Here is a 22667-nt window from a genome sequence, read left to right on the forward strand (position 1 = left end):
CGCTTATACAATGTCATGCCCAGAACTCCAAGGTATGGATCCAAAAGGCGGTCACCAATCGACAAATCATTTTCAGCCTGACACAAATTTATTACACAATGAAATGGTTGCTGAGCTCGTGCGAAGATCTTAGATCCAGCGCCCCAATGCATTAAGAAAGGGAAATCCTTGCTATCCCCAACCTGGTGAAAATTGGGTATAGATGCGTTTTGTTGCAAACTTATCAGCTTTACAATTTACGACGATTTCGCTTCGCCAAGCACGCAGACGAGTTTACTTTCTGTCGAAGTTGTTTGATGCAACTCCTAGTGAGGTCTGTATAACAGCGCCCCTGTGTTATCGAGCTCAAAACCTGTAGAACAGCTCTTGCTAAAAGAAGCCGCTTTTCAGTGAAGGACATCTAATGCTACGTTGATGGCGGCCACTACTGCTAGAAAGACACTACAGTGGTCTGGTCTTTGCCCAAGTCACTTATCTCATCTGTATATCAAGCAGTCAATTAGATTTTCTATTTCTTTGTTTTTTCAAGCACATACTTTTTCTGAAATCAGCAAACTCAGTTAAAATTCATCCTATACTTTTCTAGAAATCTTCAAACCTTCGTCGATTTTTTCCAACAGAGGAATGTACACTGAGTAGCTACACATAGTATTCTTCGCAAGTTCCGAAACCGAAATTTTCGCATTTTGTCTGTCGGCCGCAGCGTCTTGGTTTTTCTTCGTCATCTTTCAGTTCTGAAACAATTTCTTTCGTGTCTGAATCAATGGATCGAAATGTTCCCAGCTTTTTGTCTTCGTATAACCCTGCGACAATATATAATATCTTGTTTATGGGAACAAATCTTCTTTATCAGCAATGGAGCCATATGTGGAAGTTCATGCAAGTGAGTAAAGTTCTCAGAGCCCCATTCACTAGGGAGTGACCAGAAACGATTCTTTTACATATGGCTCAAGCAACTCACGACTTCCAGTCTTAGACCAAGTATCCTCTGGGTAGCCAAAGAACATCCGTTTGAAGGCGAGCTAAAGTAAGAACGCGAAACCTCCCATCCACAGGGTTGTGCGCTGGATTTGGGTTCTGACACGTAAAAAAGACCCTAAATGAAAAGATACATATATGTATGTATATCATTGAACACTAAATTGCCCACCTGAAAGACCTTTAAACAACTTCAATAAAATACACAGATTATTTTTTTAAATTTTATTTATTATTTATTATATGTAATTTATTAATTAATTATATTTAATTAAGGAATTCATTCAACTGATAGTTTGCAATTAATTATCAATTAATTAAAAAATATATATATAATTAATTTTTTTTATCATATGGAATTGGTAAGCCATCGTATTACGTAATACATTGTATAATAATATAGTATAAATAATGAAAATCAAATAAACATTTTAAAATTAAATGTACGCAAGACATGTACATACAATCTTATTGCAACATACCGAAAGCATTTGCGTTCACAATTCGTTCGTCTACAATTCTCACTGCGTTTAACAATTTCCCTTTCGCTTTTTCGCTTTTTCAAATAACTTAATTCTTGTATGTATGTGTTTATTGTGTGTGTGTATTAGTAAATAATTATTTCATGTCTATAATACTCGTAATTGCCACGAGATAAGTCTTAAATGTGGAGACAATTCAAGAGAATCGCGGGGCACAGGCGGCGCAGAGCGAGCGGCAAGTAGGAGACTGCATGCAAACGCTACAAAATGCTGACATATTTAATAGGCATCGCATCATTACCACTACATACATAATCGTTACTTGAATAGTGCACATTTCCTTCTCATTTATATCAAAAAGCTTAAGGCGATCGAAGCCGACAAAACTCAATATTTTTTTAAATTAGTTTGATTAAACTTTTTTTTTTTGTTTTTTTTTTTGTTTTTTGAAAATTAGAAAAATAATAAACAAGCGCTTAAATAATTAGAGGAAAGCTTATGGGCGTACGCAGAGAAGAGGGAGGTGAATTTGTTTAACAAGAAAATTAGAATTTTTATAACAAACAGAGGATAAAAAATATAATATAATATAATAATACAGCACAGGCACAGTGCACGCTTAGCAGGAGGAGCGCGCCAGTGGATGTTGTTGCAACACGATGCGTTGCTGCGGACGCGTGAGCATGCGCGCCAAGGCGAAAGCACTGGTTGGGTATTTGCGAGCGCGCGCTGCCGCTTGAAAACACAGCAGGCACTCCTGTTGAGGCGCTGGACAACGCTGATTTGCTGACATTGCACGTACGAAAGTATTTGCTGGGTATATGTGTGTGTGTGTGTGCTTGTATGTGAAGATGTGAAGTTGAAAAGTTTACTGCAAAGTTTGTTGCGCGCTTATGACTCATGCTTGGTGGCTTGTGACAAGCGAAGATTTCTACGCGTTGCGGCTGCTTCTTCGTTCGGCGCTGGATGTTGGGCGCGCTGCGTGGCGCTGAAGTTAAAAAACGCAAAAAGTCGTCGCTTAATTGCGCTTTCGCAACAGCGCCGCAGTTGAAGTCGATGTGGATGTTGTTGTTGGTTTTGTTGTTGTTATTAAGCGGAGTTAATTGTATCGAAGGCTGTTGTGGCACTGTTGGTATACGTCCGAGGCTCTTGGGTGGATCTATGTGGCATGCTGTTGTTGTACATATGTACTTACTTATCTACTGTTATTCCAGTTGGGTAATTAGCTGAAGCATTGGCTGCGCTTTGTTACGTACATGTACATACGTATAGGAGTTGTTTTTGGAGTTTTTGCGGGCTTTGCTGGCTTGCTTAGTACATGCGTCCGCAAGTATCCATGTGCATACTTCTGTAGCAAAACAAAAACAGCTTTACACATGTGTATGTATGTATATATTTATTCCTGTAATGCGGTGCATTTCATATTTTGTTGGAATATTGCGTAAGTGTTGTGAATGCTTGTATGTATGTGCGTACATGTTGGTGGAAACATCCGAAGCGTCCTTGCGTCTTGTGTGCCACACAGCGTGTACGCAATGAAGGAGCTCGAATGCTAATGAACTTAGTGCTTTTCATATACATTACAATGTATATATGTTTATATATACAGTTGTGGAAGTGCTTATATGCTGATGTATGTATGTGTATGTGTGCAATATTTTCCGTTTTTCCAAGTGCAGAATGCAATGAGTGCTATGAGTTTGTGCTTATGATAGAATGTGTGTGAAAAGAGTTGTTCCACCACTCACCAAACTGCCAGAGACTGTGGGCAATTAAGTTGATGCGCAAGCAACCGCTTATTTGTATGTATGTATGTATTTGAAGGCTTACTTTCTTTGAAAGTCCGTTTAGGGAAGCTTCACTTAAACTGCCGCCGTCAATAAAACCAATCACCAAAAGTTCAATTCAAACATTTCCAAGTCACCAAAGAGCCCATACACCACCGCGGAGGCCGAGGCTACGCGCCGCCACATGGAGGTCGGTTGCAGCGCCGCGCCATGAGCGTTTACAAGATTCACAGTCTGCTTTACTTTATTATTACATATTTAAATATTTTGCCAAATTATTGTTGCTGTTGTTTTTGTTTGTTTGCGTGCAAAGTGCAAGTGGTGGTGAGAGCGTACGTTTACATACGTGCATGGGTGCATACGTGCGTGTGTGCAACATTTGTGCTTGCTTTTTATAGCTGGGTTTTAGGTGATTTATATATGTAGGTATGTCATATTTATATTTTGTTTCATGTTTTTGCTTTTTCGCTTTAGCGTTTTTAATTTAAGTGCATGAGAGAAGAAGTGCTTAAGTTTGAGCTGGCGTTTGCTGTTTATCGCCATACACATTGACTACATCTACAAATAGAGTAAATAGAAAACAGAAACAAATATTGAAAATCTGTTACTTAGCAAATATTATTTTAGAATAATGTTACATAGCATTTCGCACTGTAAATAAGTAGTGGCGAGTAAGAGACAATCGAAACCAGATAACCGTTAACCGTAGAAAATTTATATGTTCATATATATAGAATATGTATGTATGTATGTGTGTGTGTGTACGTGTAAGCAAATTAATTTATATTCATAAGCAAAGAATCTTTATCTGCTCAAACCATAGATATAAGTTATATGGTCTCGATTGTGAAAAATACAAATAAACTTATATACAGACTAATTTTAATAACTATACATATGTACGTGTACCTCATTAAATAAGTAAATAAAAATATATGTATATATACAGCATATAGTGCCCGTAAGAAATAAGAAGCACTAATTAGAAAATGGAACTAAGTAACTAGACAAGAAAAAATGCAATAAGCAAAGTACTTCCATTTTTATACCATGAGCAGGATACATTAAGTTTGCAAGTTTGAAGAAATCTCGAAAACCAAAGTATATATGTATAACTGACCAGAGCGATGAATCGTGCCGGTTTAGACAAGCTCTACTCTCTGTTCATCTGTAACCAGCTCTCAATTTTTCAGATATTGAACTGAAATTTTGCACAAGCTCTTTTTCCTCAAGTAGCTGGTCATTCGTTGGAACAGTTGATATCATCCCAACATAGAATGTAGCTGCCATACAAACTGAACGTTCGAAATAAAGTGCTTGTATGGAAAACTTTTTCATTTGACGAGAGGTCTTCACGAAATTTGACATGAATTGTTAAGGGATCGTCTCAGTGTGAAATTTAAAAGAAAGAGAATTTTTCCTCATCCTCTCAAATTTTGAAATGGAAACACAAATTATGATGGTCGCTACAGAGTTTCTTGTCGAAAGGGAACAGAGTGAGGAACGTAACGAATACAATCTTTAAACGCATTTTTCTCATAATGGTGTTTTTCAAAACGGTTTCCAGTCTCAAAGGAAAAGTTTTGCAGATACCCAGTTCCAATTTGGAGAGAACATTTTGAACGTCATTCGCTATTGCACTTTCGAAGGCTTTTTTTTATAAATCTCCCCATTTTTTTCTAAGAAAAAGTGTCGAAAAAAGGGCAAAATTGGATACTATTTTTCAATTTTCAAAAAAAAAAAAAAAAAAACCCAGTTTCTCGTTGAGAAAACAAATATTCATTGAGATACACTACTAGTTCGAAATTTTAATATTATTCCAATTAAAAACTAAGAAAATTCATGTTTGAACATATTAACAACATAAAGTAAAAATTTTTCGGTCAAAAAACACTTTTTTCCATTTTTAAAAAATTTTAGTGTTTGACACTATTTTTGGAATTTTCTTAGTTTAACAAGAAGATAAGTTATTAATAAATATGAATCTCTGAGAATTCTTTCCCACATGCGAAATGCATCGGGCAATGGCTTCCTAAAGGCAGAATATCAAAAGATTTCGTATCCAAAAATTTTACGGATGATGTTTAAATATATTGGTTGTCAAAAAAGTCTTGCGGTATTTTCGCTAGTTGGCGCTGAGAGCGCGTAGTTCTAGTTTTATTCGTCGCATCGGGTCATGCTATACCTTTTTATAAAGCTCATTTTACGCGCTAACAAGTGTTTGATTGATTGTCGTTTCTTTTAAGTCGTTCGTGAGTTATAGCGTCGCTAACACGGAGCAAAATAAAGAAAAAATACGGCATATTTTACAGTACTACTGCGATAAAGGCAAAAATGCATCTCAAGCCGCCAATAAAATTTGTGCAGTTTGTGGACCCGATACAGTTTCCGTTTCCATCGCACAACGATGGTTGCAACGTTTTCGTTCTGGTGTAGAGGTGGTCGAAGATGCGCCACGCTCCGGAAGGCCTGTCGTCGAAAATTGCGATAAAATCACTGAATCGGTCGAAAGAGACCGGCATAGTAACAGCCGTAGTCAAGAGCTGGGCATGAGTCATCAAAATAAATTTTATGAACAATTGAAAATTCAATAAAAAATACCGCAAGAAATACCGCAAGAATTTTTGGACAACCTATTATAACGATAAACCCTAGAAATTTGGCTTTAATCAATTATTTCTCTCCCTCTCTCCCTAAAAAAAAATCTTAAGAAATAGAAAAATCGATTTTTTTGCCTCTAAAGCAGGCTCCTCCATTAAATACGCCGACAACATCTTCTAGTAGAGGACTATTTTTCTTATTGCCGTCGGAGATCGCGTAGAACACGATAATAGTTTTGTTCTTCAAAAATTTTAGTGCGTATTCTTTAAACACGCATAAATTACACCTTTTTAAACAATTTATGCCGTATTTTTATTAATCTTCAAAAGTCTATTTTTTCGAATGACACACTAGGTGTGCACTTGAAGATAATTTCCTTAACTCGTGAAATTATTGATAACATTTTAAGAAAAATGCATTTTTAAGTTACATACATTTATCATAGACTAACGATTCTTGAATTATTTTGGACGAAAAATCAGATGAAGTTAGAAAGAATAAAAAGTAATTACATCTTACATCAGTAATGTTGTACATGTTTGCCAAAATTACCACAAGTAGATCCATTTGCATAACCATTATATCGCAACCTGTATTTTCAAATATTTTCTGCCAAAATTTTTCTGAAATTTTTTTTGAAAATGATTCTTTGTCGCACTATGTACCCACACTATTTCATTTAATTTTGTGCCTATTTGTGAATTCATGAAACTCGCGCTTTCGCAAACTTCTAAAACAATTTCAAAATAAAGACCCGATTTTTTCACTACACTCTATGCGTCACTTCTTGCATTTAATAAGTTCCATGATCAGCAGAAAAGTTGACACTGCACATTTTGACGCGTAAATTTCACACTTTTTGCGACAATTATTTGGAAATGCCCTGTGCATATATTTTACATATACGCAGGTTAAAAGAAACTGCTATTGCCAGGTAGACCTTACTGAACTACCGCAAATTGCTGCTAAGCGTCGGCAAACTGAATTATTTACACACACTTTTTTAGTTGAGCTCCTCAAGACGTGAGTTCTAGCAACAGTTTTTTTTTTTTTTTAATTTATTTCCCAATTATTGTGATTTTTCTACATAGAACTTGTGCTTATTGACTTTTTTCTCTACAGTTGTGGTATTTTCAACTATTTTTGAATTGAATATGTTGTGTCACTCACCTGTGTTGACGCAGGTTGTCGCGTTGCTTGAAGTATTTGCCGCAGACCTCGCAGGAGTACGTTATCTCGGGTGATTTGTGGGTGCGCTCATGAATCATCAGATTGTAGGGTTTGGTGAAACGCCGCTGGCAATACTTGCAAATGAATTCACACTTTGGACGCATCTTGCGGCGGAAATCCGACCGGCAGTCATCGTTGTCGATTCTCATTACAGCGAACATTTTGTCGTTGCTTTTGGCTTTGCTGTTGCTATTGCTATTGCTGCTGCTGCTGCACTTGTGTGTGTGTGCCTATGTCTCGTTTTATTTCAGCTAAGCGCTTGTGCCTGTGTATGTGTGCACTCGACTTTCTGATTACGCTCGCGCTCCCCAATGGAACGATTATGGCTACTTGTATGCTTAGACAAAGCGCAAGCTCACTCAGCGCTGGCAATAATTAAAACAAGTAGTGAATAACACCGTTATTAGCCGCAAGGCGGGGGAGTCAATGTTGCACTCGCTATTTGCTGGAGAGACTACAAGACGAGTAGTCGACGTTGCGCGACGTGCGACGTATGACGCGCGGTGCTTAAACGAACAAATCAACTGATATCGCGACGTGCGGCGCGCTGACTGCTGGCTGAGTGCGCGTTAATTACCAGCGTATTAGTTATCTAGGCGTTCAGCGGTGCAGTGTGTGTTGGTGTCGCTCGCTGTAAATGTGTCGGCTGTTTTTGGTGCACTGGTATTGGTGCTGCGCAGTGTCGCTGTGTGCGTGCAATTGCGGCCGATAACAGCAATGACGCTGGGCGTTTTCCTTGCGCGGAGGGCGGAGGACTGTATGCGAAACGCTTTTCAACGAAGGCGACGTCGCGCTGTTCGTTTGTGTGCTCGTTGTGGATATGTTGTTTGTGTGTGTCGGTGCGTTGGTGGCGGCGAAGTGATTTAAATCGCTTCGCTTTGACACTTTATTTCTCGGCGGCCAGACGATTGTGTGTGTTGTAAGCGCACTTAATTCTAGTTGTTTGCAGTTGTTTCGTTGGCTGTTTAAGTAGTTGCTTACACACTTTTTGTTGCTACTTTTTATGATGAACGTCGTTGTCGTTAATATTTGTTGGCGCGCAGTTATTAGTGTTTTTCAGCTGTTGGTCTACCACCTTCCCTTACGTTGTGTAATAATGTTTAAACTTTGTTATTGTTGCTTTTCACGCACACTACTAAGCGTACGAGCCACTACACGTGCATGCGACTGTTGCTGCTGCTGTTGCTGTTGGTGTGGTGTGGTGTGTGTGTGTGTGTGGTTGTATGTAGGCGTTTTCGTTGGCTCGGTGGGCTGATGCTTTTATGACGGAAATCTACAAAGAAAACATACAACAACACAATAAAGTAAATATGAAAAAATAGTACATAATAAAATGGTAGATATTAAACGGTGCTATCAATAAAAATGGAACACAAAAGACATTAGCAACGCCTTTTCGTTGGCGGTGAAAGAGCAATAACAAAAACAACGCACGTGATAACCGTGTGGAAATCAAAATTAACAGCGAAATGGAGCTACAGCCGTGTTAGACAGCACATCTATGCATACATGTATGTATGTATAGATGTGTATACTGTAAATTACTTATACAAGCACAAGGCAAGCGGGAGTTTGAAGTAAAGGAATGGACTTTACTGTTATAGTTGTATATAAATACATAAATATGTATTTAAATATGTGTATCAGATAATATTTCAGTGGAAATATTCCAAATTATTTACTAATTGGTATTTAATATGAAATTTTCATCACCTGAAATGCAAAATAACATATCATCAAAAAATCCATATTGATTTTTTTATTGCTTACGATTCACTACAACATATTACATACATACATATATACATATTTGCATATGTACTCGTATGTATAAAACTTTCAGCTTCCGTTGAAAGATATAACCAATATATAACTATTTTATAACCAAAACTCAAATTTTCTTTCAATATGAGTGGTTTTCTAGTACATGTATGCATACATACATATATGTAACATGTACGTGCGTAACTTCATTAAAAGTCGAAATAAATCCCCAAAAATACTGACAATCGAATTTTAAATTATGACACTTTCAAGTCAATAAAACCGCAATATTAGATTTGTGTCCCTGATATGAAAATTAGCATTGAGCAACTTCTGTTGCGCATTTCTCACTATACATATACATACGTACATCAGTGGATTTTAGTTACATACATACCAATTTAGAAACATTTGTAAATCATAAAAACCTCAAATGGTCAGCTATTGGTGAGCTATAAGTAACTGCTGGGCTGGTTGCAATGAGTCAGCGTTGTATTTGCGTAAATATATATCTACATATGTATATAGACACATGTGTATGTATGTATGTGCATGTATGAAGATACGCATATAAAATTTTATTTTAGTGCGAATGCTATTTCGGCAGTTTATTCGCCTAGTCACCGTGTCAAGTCTGCAGACCTTTGAAAAACCAACCACATGATGCGTCATTTCTGCAGACTAATTATCTTACTCAAAGTTTTTACTTTCAAATATACTGAATTGGATTTATGGCGTTTTAGATTGCACTACCATTATGGATATATGTATGTAAATATGTATATAAATATGTATATAATTTCCATGCGAAAAATAAAACCGTTGGCTATAATAACCTTCGCAGTTGCATTCCTTATAATATATGTATAAAAGTATACAAAGTGGTTAATCTTCATTTTCATTGATTAGTTTTATAGCAGTTATCGTCATCGTTATATCGCCAATTAAAAAGGTTTTTCATACAAGGACATAACATTGACCACTCAGTTTGTATGGCAGTTATAAGCTATAATAGTCCGATCTGAACAATTTGCTCGAAGATTGTTGTGTTGGTATACAGAAATTTCTGTGCCAAATTTCGTGGAGATATCGCGTCAATTAAAAAAGGTTCCCATACAAGGACTTAACTTTGATCGCTAAGTTTGTATGACAGTTATTTGCTAAAGTAGTCCGATCTGAACAATTTCTTCAGAGATTAGACGTTTGTTTTGGACAATAACACATACCAAATTTCGTTAAGATATTTCGTCAATTGAAAAAGTTTTCCATACCAGCTCTTGATTCGAAGCTTTCAGTTTGTATGGCAGATATATGCTATAGTGGTTCGATTTTAGCGATTCTGACAAATAATGGCATCTTAGAAAGACAGGGATGTGTGCAAAACTTTAAATCGATATCTTAAAAAATAATGCACTAGTTAGCATATATAGAAACAGAGAGGAGAATAGACGCATATGGCTCAATCTACCATACATAGCTCGTCACTCTAATCCCTTAAGATATTAAACCTTCAAGTCAAACTTAATATAGTCTAGTAAAAGTACAAAAAAGTCACAAGAAATTATGAAAATGTCGATACTGCACTCATGCATATGCTTAACTGTAACAATAACTTTGCTCATAAATAATTTACTTCACAGCAGTAAATGGTCGCGTTATTTTAGACAAAAGATAAATCAAAACACCCGCAAAAGTCGCAACATTGTCAAGCAGCCGAGCGCGAATTTGCATAAATATTTCATGTTAATGTTAAGTTGTAAAGCTCCCATGCTGACCTCCCTCCTCAGAGTTAAGTTAAGTTCGCTGAGTTCGCACCTGCTGCGCATGAAAAAAAAACGCTCAAAAGCGCAGATTCGCCAAGTTAATAACATTTGCTCAACGGTTTAATGGAACTGTAATTATTAATTGCTAGCATTGTGCATAAAAAGTTGCCAAGCATAAAAACCCTGTGTAATTGTGCGCATGTGTGTGGGTATGGAAACGTGAGGGCGTTAAATTTCAATTTAAATGTCCTTTAGCATATTACAAGTGTTGCTGTTGTTGCCGCCGCTTGGCCGCGCCAACCAACAGTTCAGCACATGCATGATTGCATTTGTGAAATTGCGGCCCCGCGACGCCCCGCGCTCCGCAAAACCTTGCACATGTGCGCAGCGGCAGCATTAATGTAAATATTAACGGTAAGCAATGCCAACAGCAGCCATCAGCGGTCACCGCTATCGCCACCGCAACTACCACAAACACCACCGGCACCGCAACACCGTTTCGCTCGTAAATTGCAATCGAGCCAGCAGTAGTCAGACATTCTTTGTCTTTACTTGATTTTATTTAGTCGCCACGCTGCTGGAGATCGCCAAAACGCCGAATGCGGCGTTCAATGCCATTGTTTTAAATGATATGATATGAAATGTAATACTCATATAGAAATATCCACTTATAAAGGTATAAGGCATGTCACATAATAAAATGATGCAAATAAAAGCGGCGCATGCGCATATACCATAACGAAATGTGTGCGGATTAAGCTGATTTTGGCGCTTGAGCGCCACTCAGAAGCCTTCGAAGCAAATATAAAATGATAAAGTGTAGAAGCAAAAACAACAAAGATGCGATGTATGTATGTATGCATGTGTGTGTGCGTGATTTGCAGGCGCAYGTAAGACAATTCACACAGCAAAGCTGCAAAGGTGCAACCACACAGTGACACTTGGTGCTGAAGGAGCGCGTCCAATGTGACTTCAACGAATTTATAAGCTGCGCACAGCTGGGTGTAAAGCGCGTTGACTGCCTCTAGCTGTTGGAGCCGCTAACTTTGCGCTAAATTGCCGCTGCTGTTTTGTTGGCTTCAATTTAACTTTTGTATTTTTGTATTTGTTGTTGTTTTTGCTTTTGTCGCATTGAATGGTAAAAGTGACGTTGTTTTTAGACCACAGCGGGGAGTGCTTCCCGAAAATCAGCAGCAACAAAGCAAGCAGTAAATGAAAAATGGCGCATGCAGACCCTTACGCAAGCAAACAACAACAAAAGGTAATAATAAAATGTGGAAAAAAGCACTAAGAACAAAATTATGAATAAATAAAAGTATCTGAAGCACGAACATCACAGCGCTCCCACAATGTACACAAAAGCACGTCACTAACGCCACTGCCGTCACCGCCGCTGCCACCGCCACAGTCGCGCATAGCGCCAGTACAGACGCCAGTGTCACCACAATAGCCATAGCAAAGCGTTGGCACTGGAGTTGGGCAACATGCGGCACATGCATGTGTTTGCTGCGACAGCTTAAGCAGTTAATCCCCCTTTCGCTACGCTCCACCGAGAAATCGCCGCGCGCATAATGGCCAACCTTTTCTCAAACGAAATTGACCTCTGGCGCTGTGTCGCTTATTGTTATTACAATATTAATGTCCACAAAATAAAAGCGACACTGACTTGGCTGCTGACCAAGGTCTCAACTGGAGCGTGTGCACACACACATACATCCCTTGGGAGACACGCACCCGCGCTGCCGTAGAAAAGCTGCGCTATTTGAGGAATGCACATGTGTGTGTTCGCATGTGTGGGAAATAAGTGTGTGTTGGTGCAGTGGCCCCAAGTGGTAAGTGGTCCCAACTATGCCATTCATAATTTTGTGTACACAATGTGGCGTCACATTGGCATTTTGTCGCCGTTAATCATGCAACTTATTACCAAGCGGGCGCCCCACTATTAAAGGCCACTTCACATTCATAGTTATAACCATACTTAAATGCTAACGTACACACATCCATACATACATACATATATACATATTTATGAAGTATGTTGTATGAGTGTGAGTATGAGTGCTCGCATAACTTTATGTTGCTTTCATTTCATATTTCCATTTTATTTGTTTGAGACCTTTATTGTTTATGGCTACTCCCTCTACTTAGGTTATTTGACTACTCTTTTATTATTATATATGTATATATACTTTTTTTTATTTTATGGCAGCAATGCCGCACTTTAGTCCCAAGTTCTCCTATCCAACTTGAGCAGCGCAGTGTTTTTTTTTTTTTTTTTTTTTTTTTTTTTTTTTTTTTTTTTTTTTTTTTTTTTTTTTTTTTTTTTTTTTTTTTTTTTTTTTTGTTTCCAATTAATGTGTAGGCTGCAAGTGAAACGCTCATATTACAGGTGTAGGTAGGCTCGTATGTAAATCTTAAAATTGGTCCGCACGAACCGCATTAAAGAACGAAATGAAGAAACGGGAGTGAACTCGTAAAGTAGTTATGAAAAACTATTAAAAAATTAGTTTAGATTATGTAAATTTGAATATTCTCTTAATAGGGGTGGAGCCACGATCATTTAACGAACTGCCACCGCGAGTAAATACCTTCGATTAGTGAGCTACCTGGAGATTGCTGGTGTTTTCCATACCTACCACTTCATTAGTAAGCACTCAATCCTTTTAGTTTGGTTTATGCACTGCATATTTTAACCGTTTAAGTGCTACTAGAACCTTTTTTCTCTTTTCATAAAAATTGAGGTTATGTTTAATACTTTTATCATCTAAGCTAGCGCCACTAGCCAAAAACCAATATCATTAACTTCGGCCACAGCGGAGCTATAATACCCTTAGAGGTGCATTTCTTATAACATAACGGGTAGTCGAAAAAGTTTTTGGTATTTCTAATCAAATTTAAACTTATTTTTTTATATTTGTAATGAGCAATTCTGAGTAAATAAATCACCACTTTGGTCGACCACTTTTTGCCATTTTTCCGCAGAGACATTATTCCATCAGTATCAAAATACGAAAAGACTTTTTCGACTACCCAATATAATAAAATATAAGCTTAGTTTTTATGGGAGCCACAGGTTGTGGTAGTTCGATTTGAGCAATTTCTTAGAAAATTGTAGTGTTGCTATAGAAAAAATATGTATGCCTAATTTTGTGAAGATATCTGGTCAAATAAAAAAGTTTTCCATACAAGAACTCGATTTTAATCGATCAGTTTATATGGCAGCTATATTCCACAGTTGTCCGATTTCAACGGTTTCAAGAAATAAGCAACTTCTTGTTCAGTAAAGCATGTGTGTAAAATTTCAGATTGATATCCCAAAAACTGAGGAACTAGCTCGTGGCCAAAGGACGGTCACGGACTCAGCTCCTCATTCGAATCATTTATATATGAACATTTTGGATCTCCGACGTTTCCTTCTAGGTTCAAGCTTGTCGCTTGTAGGTAAAACAAAAAAAATGCGAAATTTGCGGAAAATACGAGTTGACTTCAGGGTTCAGTATTTTCAAGCGGTCTTAACTATTTTTGCCATAATCTACTTCTTACTAAGCCAGAGCTAAGGCATTTAATCCTATCAGGTATCCTTCCTGAAGTCCTTTGAACTCTCATCATGACCATCTAGATCACAGTTTAGCCCATAAATATTTACAAAACATAAAATGGATTTGCATTTTTGCGAAAACGGATTTTCCAAAGACCAAATTTAAATCCGCAAATAATGCGATGTGAGCAATTCCAATCAAAAGACCAAAGTGTCTTAAGTCCACACTTGATTTTTAAAGTCTTCAACTGCAACGGCTTTTGTGGCAAAGAGTCAACAGCAAGACCGTGTGAATGTTGAAAACTGCACATTGCTTGTCTCCCAGTGACGCAGTGCCAATGCAAATGGGTTCAGTCTTTATGCACACTTTGCCCAAAATCCGATTAGTGATTGCGGTGAAGGCTGCTGCCGCCACTGCTGTCACTGCTGCATTTTATAATTACAGCACACCGCACGTTGCATGCCACACACGCTGCCTACACAGCGTTTGAACACATGTTGGTAGCCCACTACTTGACATAAGGAGTACGACTGTCGGCCCAACAACACAACACACCGCAGTCAGTGTCCTTAAGCATGCAAAACACACATATGCTAATATGGTGCGTTTGTGTGTATGTGTTGTATAATAATGCAACGCTCAATGCTGTGTTAATCTCATTAATCCCAGTGCAAATAATTAGTGTTTTGTACACATTGCGCTGTCGGTGATTGCCAGCCCCGGAGAAATGGCCCTTTCGCCGCGCAGGCGAACGTGAGTGATGGACAGGCGTGTGTGTCTTCTTATGTTAGACAGCGCTTCGTAGCGAAATGCATTATCTGCTGATATTTGTGCGCAAGCAATATTTTCATGTTTACTTGTCATTGATTTTATTGCCTTTGGCCCTGCGTCCTACCTGGCTTACTGTGTGATAGCCGTACTACACCTTCTTGCCTTGTCTTCGGCCGCCGTTGGAAAATCCATTAAATATTGCACACACGCTGTGTCACACTTTACAGGATGAGCGAGTTAGTGATCGAGCAGCGTAACGTGGACCAAAAAATGCTGAATGCAAACATGCAAACATGCAACGGGCGAAATGCATAAAAAGTGATCTGCAACAAAAAGATGCAAGATCGGGCAGCGTTAATGCCGCGTGAAATTAGATTTACACTGAATTCACCGCAGTTCGCCCGGAATCTTGCTCATCCTTTCAGTGAACTTTGCGGCCGCTACAACGCCGGCATTCTTATCGTCATCCTGAGGTGTTGCAACAAGCGATAAAATGCGGTCAACGTCGCCGCGCCCCGCATAACCACGCTGCACTACCAACGGGTCCACTGTTCCGCCGGCTGACTCTTCAACACCTTCAGGATTTGTATTTGTCTTTTTCAGGATTTCCTTTTTCACTCGCTTCTACATTAACTCTACTAATACGTTGAGGTTATGTTTACGTTTTCCAGGAATCAAAAAAAGTTACACTTTAACACCCTTCAGCCGATAAAAATTGAGGCGGTGCGAAGAGGATTGTTGAGTACAAAATGCTGACGGCTTGTTGTAGCTTGTTTGTGTCACTTGCGCTTGCAACACCAAGCATAACCGCATAAACCTGGCTTAAGACGGCCTGACGGTGGACGAACAATTGTGGCATTGAATGAAATGAGGGCGGACAGCGGTGGCAAGGTGGCATTAATTGTAAAAAATGCCAATGAGCGAGGCGAGAAAAAACAACGAGCCGACACACGCACCACGTCCAGCCTCGGCTGCATCGCTACGATTTCCAACTGAATCGAATCTAATTGTACTAATGGCCCGAAATTCCAAGTAAAACACCCATATATGTATGTGTGTAAATGTGTGTTTAGGTATTTATGCGACCAACAATTAGAATTGCGGGATTAAACAGAGAACAATGGTGTAGAAGAAATGATGTGTTACAAACAGAAATCTTCAGCGCACAAAGCGGCGTTTATAATTGGAAGAAAGTGCCCAACAAAGAAACTGAACCGAAGTCGAGCAGATAATACATTATTAAGGATGCACACATACGTGTTTGTATGTATGTAAGTATCAATGTGTACATTCCGAGTCATTACTAGATCATTATCAACGGTGATTTTCGTGTGCCGCTTAAGTCTTGTGTGTATGCCATCAATGCCATCAGTGTGATGTGACACATGTAAGCAGTCGAAAACACTGCAAATATCCGATTTTTGCTGAGAAAACGGAGGGACAGCGCTTGCCGCAACGGTGAAGCGGAATTATTAAAGTGATGGATTAATATTTTTTGAATAAAGAAACCGGCACATACGACATAACGGAATATGAATCAATCATTTGTTTAATCGCCATACCAACAATATGAAATCGCAAAAAAATCGTAATTTAGAATCTAAGTTTTAGATAAACCTTCCAGACGGTGAAATAACAAAATAAATTGGAAACATCTTTTAGGATTTTGTTACGATTTAAAGCGATATCCACTGAATATTGTGAAAGGTATTGATATATGATTTTTCTTTTTTTTTTTTATTCATCAAATTAATTACTAGACTTAACATTAATGTTAACGAAATCTGTTTGTTTTTGTAATTTCAGCGGATTCAGTTCAGAGATATAACGGTCACCGCAAAACGTCTTTTTTGAGAGGAGCTCCTGGTGTTCGGCTGTAGTTCCTCTCCAAATAAATATTTTTACCAATACTAAGTCTTACAATAAAGTTAAAAGATATCACAGTATGTGTACAAATTTTTGGATCAATAAGCTCGAAAGTGTTCTTAGAAAAATTTTGGAAAGTTCGTTTTTTCGGCCTTTTAACTGTGTATAATACCTTAAGTTTGCCACGGTGTTTGTAACGTCCAAAAGGAAGCATCAGAAACCCTAAGAAGTCTATTTAAACATGACCGTGTATATACATATGTACATATGCTTGCAATAATCCCTCAGGTTTTTAGAAATAGCTACACATGTACTTTTATCTGCAAGCAGCTGCGAACTGGCGGATCGAAATCAATGCCTTGTACATATGGAAGACATTTTTATTTTACGAGAGCTTTTACATCGCTTCGGCATTGTTTGGACTAAAGTAGCACCTTGGGCGGGCCCTATTTTGTTCTACTCTCCCTGCCTTATTTCCCATAAACAATCTTTGTTGCGATGTTTTTGGGCTGACCAATTCAATCTTAATATTTCGAGCAGTGCTTTTTGGAAAATCCAAGCCAACGGTAAATTGTCCACATAGTCACCGTCTAAATTGTACTCCAATATGTCCTTATTAATTTCTCCGGTACAGTTTCTCGTCAATCGTTCGTCGTTAAACAATCGGACCAACCCTGAAGACGTGAAGCAACCCACACCATCAGCACTGACCCACCATGTTTCACATGGTATTTAGTGTACTTAGGTTTAAGTTCTTGCAAAGGGGGCGGCTTACATTTTTTTTCCATCATTGCCGAATGCGATGAATTTGGACTCACCGCTACGTCACTTTCGTTTTGCAGGATTTTTTTTCAAACATTAGGTTTTCATCTTGCTAAGGGATCATTCAATGAATTTTCTAACAGTCGTCTTCGTACAGTTTGCGAAGATATTTGTACGTCATAGTGCTCCTCTATTTCCCTTATTACTGTGGAATTTAAAAATGGATCCATTTACTCAGCCTAACCAGGGTTGGTGTCGTCAGAACGGGTGGTATTTTTTAGCTTTCTACCAGGCAAATTTTCAAACGTCTACAACTTTGGTAATATTTTGATATTTTAGAAAGTGTTCCCAAATGACCTTTCTTTCGCTTGGAGTTGTGCTTTTATTCTTGCCCATGGCGACGATAATTTATAGTAATTTAACTAAAAATAACTCTATTTAATAAAAAACAAGCAATATTGATCTAAATCTTGGCGAAAAATAATAAATTTACCCTTTTCTAATAAAATTACTTAATAATGTGAGCACAAGTGTACACATGTTTGTACATACATACGTATAGATTATTTGTACAACAAACAGAAAAGTTTCTAGCATTTTCTCTTAAGACTTTCTGAACTAAAATAATTATTCTAAAAAAGCGAAGTATTGCATTACCTTTGAAAACTAATTAATCTACTTTACGTACTTTCAAATTTCTACTATGTATATGTTTTTCTAATTGATAACTTTTAAATTGAGACTATTAATTTTCTAAAAATATTTCCCGTCTGTTTTCATCACCTCAGTGATTGGTAAAAATATAGGTAAAAACTATATACACACTTTTATGTCTAAGTAATTTACAGACTCCATAGCATTTGTCATTACAAAACGCAGAATATGTACATTGTACAACTTTCATCAACCAATTGTAGATTTTCCAAACAAATAAACAACCACATAACCCTTTCCTCAGCATTTGTAAACTCATACATATGTATAAACATACAATATGTATATAAAGAACCCCACAAAATATACACGTAAGAACGAGCCAGCGCTAGAGAACACTTTAGCCCCACAATGACCAAGAACTATACACACACACAGACTCACAAACAGTGCAAACAACACAAACGTAAGGGGATTCACCAATAAGAGTGCGTAAAACTGGTAGCGGCAACATAAGCGGCGAACGGCAAAACACATTCTGCAGCTGTATGTGCAAGTGTATATGCAACGGTTGTCGGAAGAGCGCTTGTGACGCACACTTAGAACAACACGGACGACAACAACATGGCCACATGGCCTGCCAGCTACTGTTTACACAGAACGGAGCAGCACGAACAGAACGAAATCTAACCGCAACCAGCATAAATGGAGAATATGGAGAATGTTGAGGCAACAACAAAAAAGCGCTACAACAAAAAACGCACGTACGTATGTAAGCATCTGTCGAATGTTAGCGATGGTGGCGTAACACAGAAGTCGTGCCATCGCGGTTGGGCGTACATACATTTGCCGAACCACCCGTTTAAGCCGAATGTTGCGCTGAGTCGGTGACGTTTTATTGCCGCGCATGTGCAAAGAGAGGCGCTGTAATGGCTGCGGTCGCGCTTTGGTACAATACTAGATAGCCGCGTGTGCCACTACTGCTGCTGACTTGGTTGAAACTTATTTCGCGTAACACTTACCCAGTGAAAACTGTTGCCCAGTCAAGCGTCCAGTTCTCCAAAATCACAAGCACAATAACGATAAACGCGTTCAAATGTACAAAATTATACTTTGTAAAATAAGTACAAGGCGATTCAACTTAAAGTTGCAAACTAGTTAACACTTTGGTGGCGTATGCACAGATAAATTGATGAAATTATGTTGTATATGTATCTACGCGTATGCGTTTGTTGTATTGTACGCGTGCGACGATGCAATTTGACTAACTGCGAGACGAAAATAAACGGTTGCTTACTGCTCTGCTACAGATTACGGTCTGTAGAGCCAGCACGTCGGTAAGGCACGAAGATGACTTCTTCAATGAGATACGCTACTACCTACTTACAATTTGGTGCGAAAGTGCCGACGTTGCAGGCCAACTGCTTCATTTGCTGCTGCTGCCGCTGCGGCTGCTCGCTCGCTGTCAAGCGCTGCACTGCGCTGCGCTGCCATGCAATGCGGTACAAAGCCAAATTCAATGGGATGCGCAGCGCTGCGCCGTGCCAGTGCCAGTGCCAGTGCGTCGACAACTACCGAATTGAGTGAGAGTTCTTTGTGAGTGTATATGTATGTATGTATGTATGTATATATAGGCACATGTATGTGCATGACGGTGCGTTGTGAGCGTAACAAATTGAGCGATCTATTTGAGCGTAACGGCGAGTGCAGTCTAACATACCGAACAAGCCAATCAGCTCACCTTCCCATCCACAGAAGCTGCCCAACGCAGATTCCTCTGAAGAAATGTTTTACATATACTAGACATTCCTTTCTTTTCTTTTTTTTCTACCGAAAGTATATATATAATTTAGAGCCAAGTCGACTACTACATAGCAACGCCGATGACTAACACTGTGCGCCAGAAATCCGAACAACCAACAGCCAACAGCCAATCAAGTAGCTAGTACATCGAGTCTTCGATGACTAACTAAGCCCGAACTGCCAAGTCCAGTTGAAGTGCGTTTAAGGGGGCCACTTCGTGCGTGTACGATCGCTTGGGAAGGAGGTGCTTAAGACCGGTAGCCGAAGATACCGGTAGCTACTGGTTTACATGTGGCAGCAGCAATAGCGGCAACTACAACTACATTAGTGTGCGCATAAGAACAGTGTTTAGGTGACGATAAAAGTCGATTGAAAAGTCAAAAGCTGAGAACACTTAAGGAGTGGGAGACATTTTGTGATTTTGTGAATGAGGATATAATTTGCAGTTGGGAATGCATTGTTATTGCTCTCAACGCTAAACCGAGGAGTTCAAATATGTAATATTAAAGGCATATGTAAAAGGCAATTTGTAAAACACAAAATTAAAATAATTTTATTTTATGCCTTGAACACATTTTGCGACAATTTTGTATGTAGAATACTATAAAAGAATTCAATATAATTACTTTAAAGAAATATTCCATCAAAAATCAATGAAATTAAGTATATTTTTCTATAAAAGGAAAAGGTTTTTGAAGATCTTGTATCACCAATTTTTATATGTTGAGATAACATCTTATATCACCCATTATTATAATAAATTTAGAAAACACAACTGAACAAATCAGCATGAAAAATTTGCGATTTCTGTGGGGTGTTTGAGGTGACCTGATTACAAATTTGAGTTGAAAATTTTTCCATCACGTACAGCCAGTTTTGTCATTTTAGTAAATAATGGCGATTTGACCACTACAACCCTTGAACTCAGCGCAAAACTTCTTAGGTTTTTTGCAATTTTTATTAGAAATTTCCATTCTAGCAACACAAAGTTAGTGATAATTGCCTTTAACATCACAATAATATCCAAAATGACTGTAAACTAGTGTAATTATGAAAGCTATTATTGGATAATGAACCCAAATTTACCCAAATTCAATTGAAAATTAAATTTTTGCCAGATATTGTATTGCTTTAATCACTACACCAATATACTATAGCAACTAATATCCTTTAAAAGTATTTCTCATATCATAAAAGACAAAAAAAAAAATTAAGTGAAATTTCGACTAAAATCAAAGTACGATTACAGAAAATACATACATACATATACGGAATAAAACACTGTCTTAAATATTTTTAAAAAGAATTTCAACCTATAAAAAATTTTTCCAACAAAATTGTCACACCGTGCGTCGGTATAATTTGATTTTCAGCAGTGCAGCTTTGACGTCGATTTGGCCGTCGCTAACACACTGTTGTAAGCACAGGTATTGATTTTATTACGTCGCTAAACGTAACTGAATGTGGTCACTAGCTAGGATGATTTGTTTTATGCGGTTTACGTGACGTATGCATAATTGTGGGCATGAGCAGTCGCATTCGGCTGCCACACGATCGCATACAATATCAACGGCATGAAACAGCTGCGCAACGAACGCAAACAGTAGCTGTGATCTGTATTGGTAGCGGCTACCATTGGCCAGCCATTACGCACATCGATGGGTGTGCCAATGGGAAGTGGGCGCACGTAAGCACAGTAACTAATGCCGACAGCCAATAATAGCTACTGTAGATGAGAAAGGCGAGCGCAGCAATGAACAGTTAATAATAATTACAATAAAAATAATATCTTATATTTTTTTATAATTATATTTATATTAGGAAAGAGTTTCAAATTATTAAAACTTACCGCAATTAGGTAGCTAAAAGAAAAGTAAAGTTGCAGATGCGATTTTTCCGTCGGTTTAAAGTCCTTTTCACGTCGCTTTGAACAACTTTTCGATATTTCAAAATTTTCTAAAAAGTCGCTTAAACCCACACACTATTCGATTTTTCGTTACGGCCAATTTTGAAATTTATAATCATAAAAATACTTGTTGTGCTATTCACGCAATTTAAAAACTGGCTCGATTTTATAACCGCAATCGGACAGAAGATGTACGGTCGCCTTGAGTAAAAACTCCGTTATGCTTTTGTTAGGTTATATTATTTTATGATGATGATATTGCGTGCGTGCTAAGCGGCGCGATCTCGGCTAGGCGTATTCTGGTATACAACTGCTTTAATATTATTTAATAAAATATATTTCACTTCCGAACGCTTCCGTGCGCGACAGTGAACTGCAAAGTTACGATCGAAACTTCAGCTTGATAGTTAACAGCTGCCTGTGTTGAACGCGGAGCGGCTTCTGCTTCTGCTTTCTGCTTCTGCCGTGATATCACCTTGCTTTTCTTATTACTCATTCCTCTTGCTTCTCCTCGCCTTGTGCCTCTTGCAGCCGCGCACCCATGAGTCGGGCGATCGTGTTGCCCAGCCGTTCAAGCCGCTGATCGTGCTGCTGGTGCTGTTGCTGTTGCTATTGCTGTTGCTGGTAGTGGTGCTGATGGTGGCAGTTGCTATTGCGGTTGTGGAGCTGCTGGCGATGTCTACTGGCTGTTGCTCCGACTGGTACGCCCGCCTTCCACTTCTTCGTCGCCGCAAGCGCATTACCATTATTGTTTGTTGTTA

The 22667-nt window shown here is 38.4% G+C and overlaps 1 protein-coding gene across 2 annotated transcripts; it reads right to left on the bottom strand.

Annotated features, from left to right (window-relative positions):
• Nucleotides 1–1555: 1555 nt before the first annotated feature.
• LOC108978900 (protein drumstick) lies at nt 1556–22385 on the bottom strand. 2 transcript variants are annotated; one of them, XM_018949414.1, is made up of 3 exons: nt 21850–22385; nt 7019–8351; nt 1556–3805 (listed from the first exon to the last, which is right to left on the bottom strand). In XM_018949414.1, the coding sequence occupies exons 2-3, from the start codon at nt 7237–7239 to the stop codon at nt 3781–3783; spliced, it is 246 nt and encodes an 81-aa protein (XP_018804959.1). In that variant the 5' UTR covers nt 7240–8351; nt 21850–22385; the 3' UTR covers nt 1556–3780. The 2 variants fall into 2 exon arrangements, with proteins under 2 accessions (XP_018804959.1, XP_018804960.1); XM_018949415.1 differs by lacking the exon at nt 21850–22385 and adding an exon at nt 19220–19524.
• Between the last annotated feature and the right edge of the window lie 282 nt (nt 22386–22667).

Source organism: Bactrocera latifrons, unplaced genomic scaffold (genome assembly GCF_001853355.1).
Source record: "Bactrocera latifrons isolate USDA-ARS-PBARC rearing strain unplaced genomic scaffold, ASM185335v1 scaffold_129, whole genome shotgun sequence".
Taxonomy (NCBI): Eukaryota; Metazoa; Arthropoda; class Insecta; order Diptera; family Tephritidae; genus Bactrocera; species Bactrocera latifrons.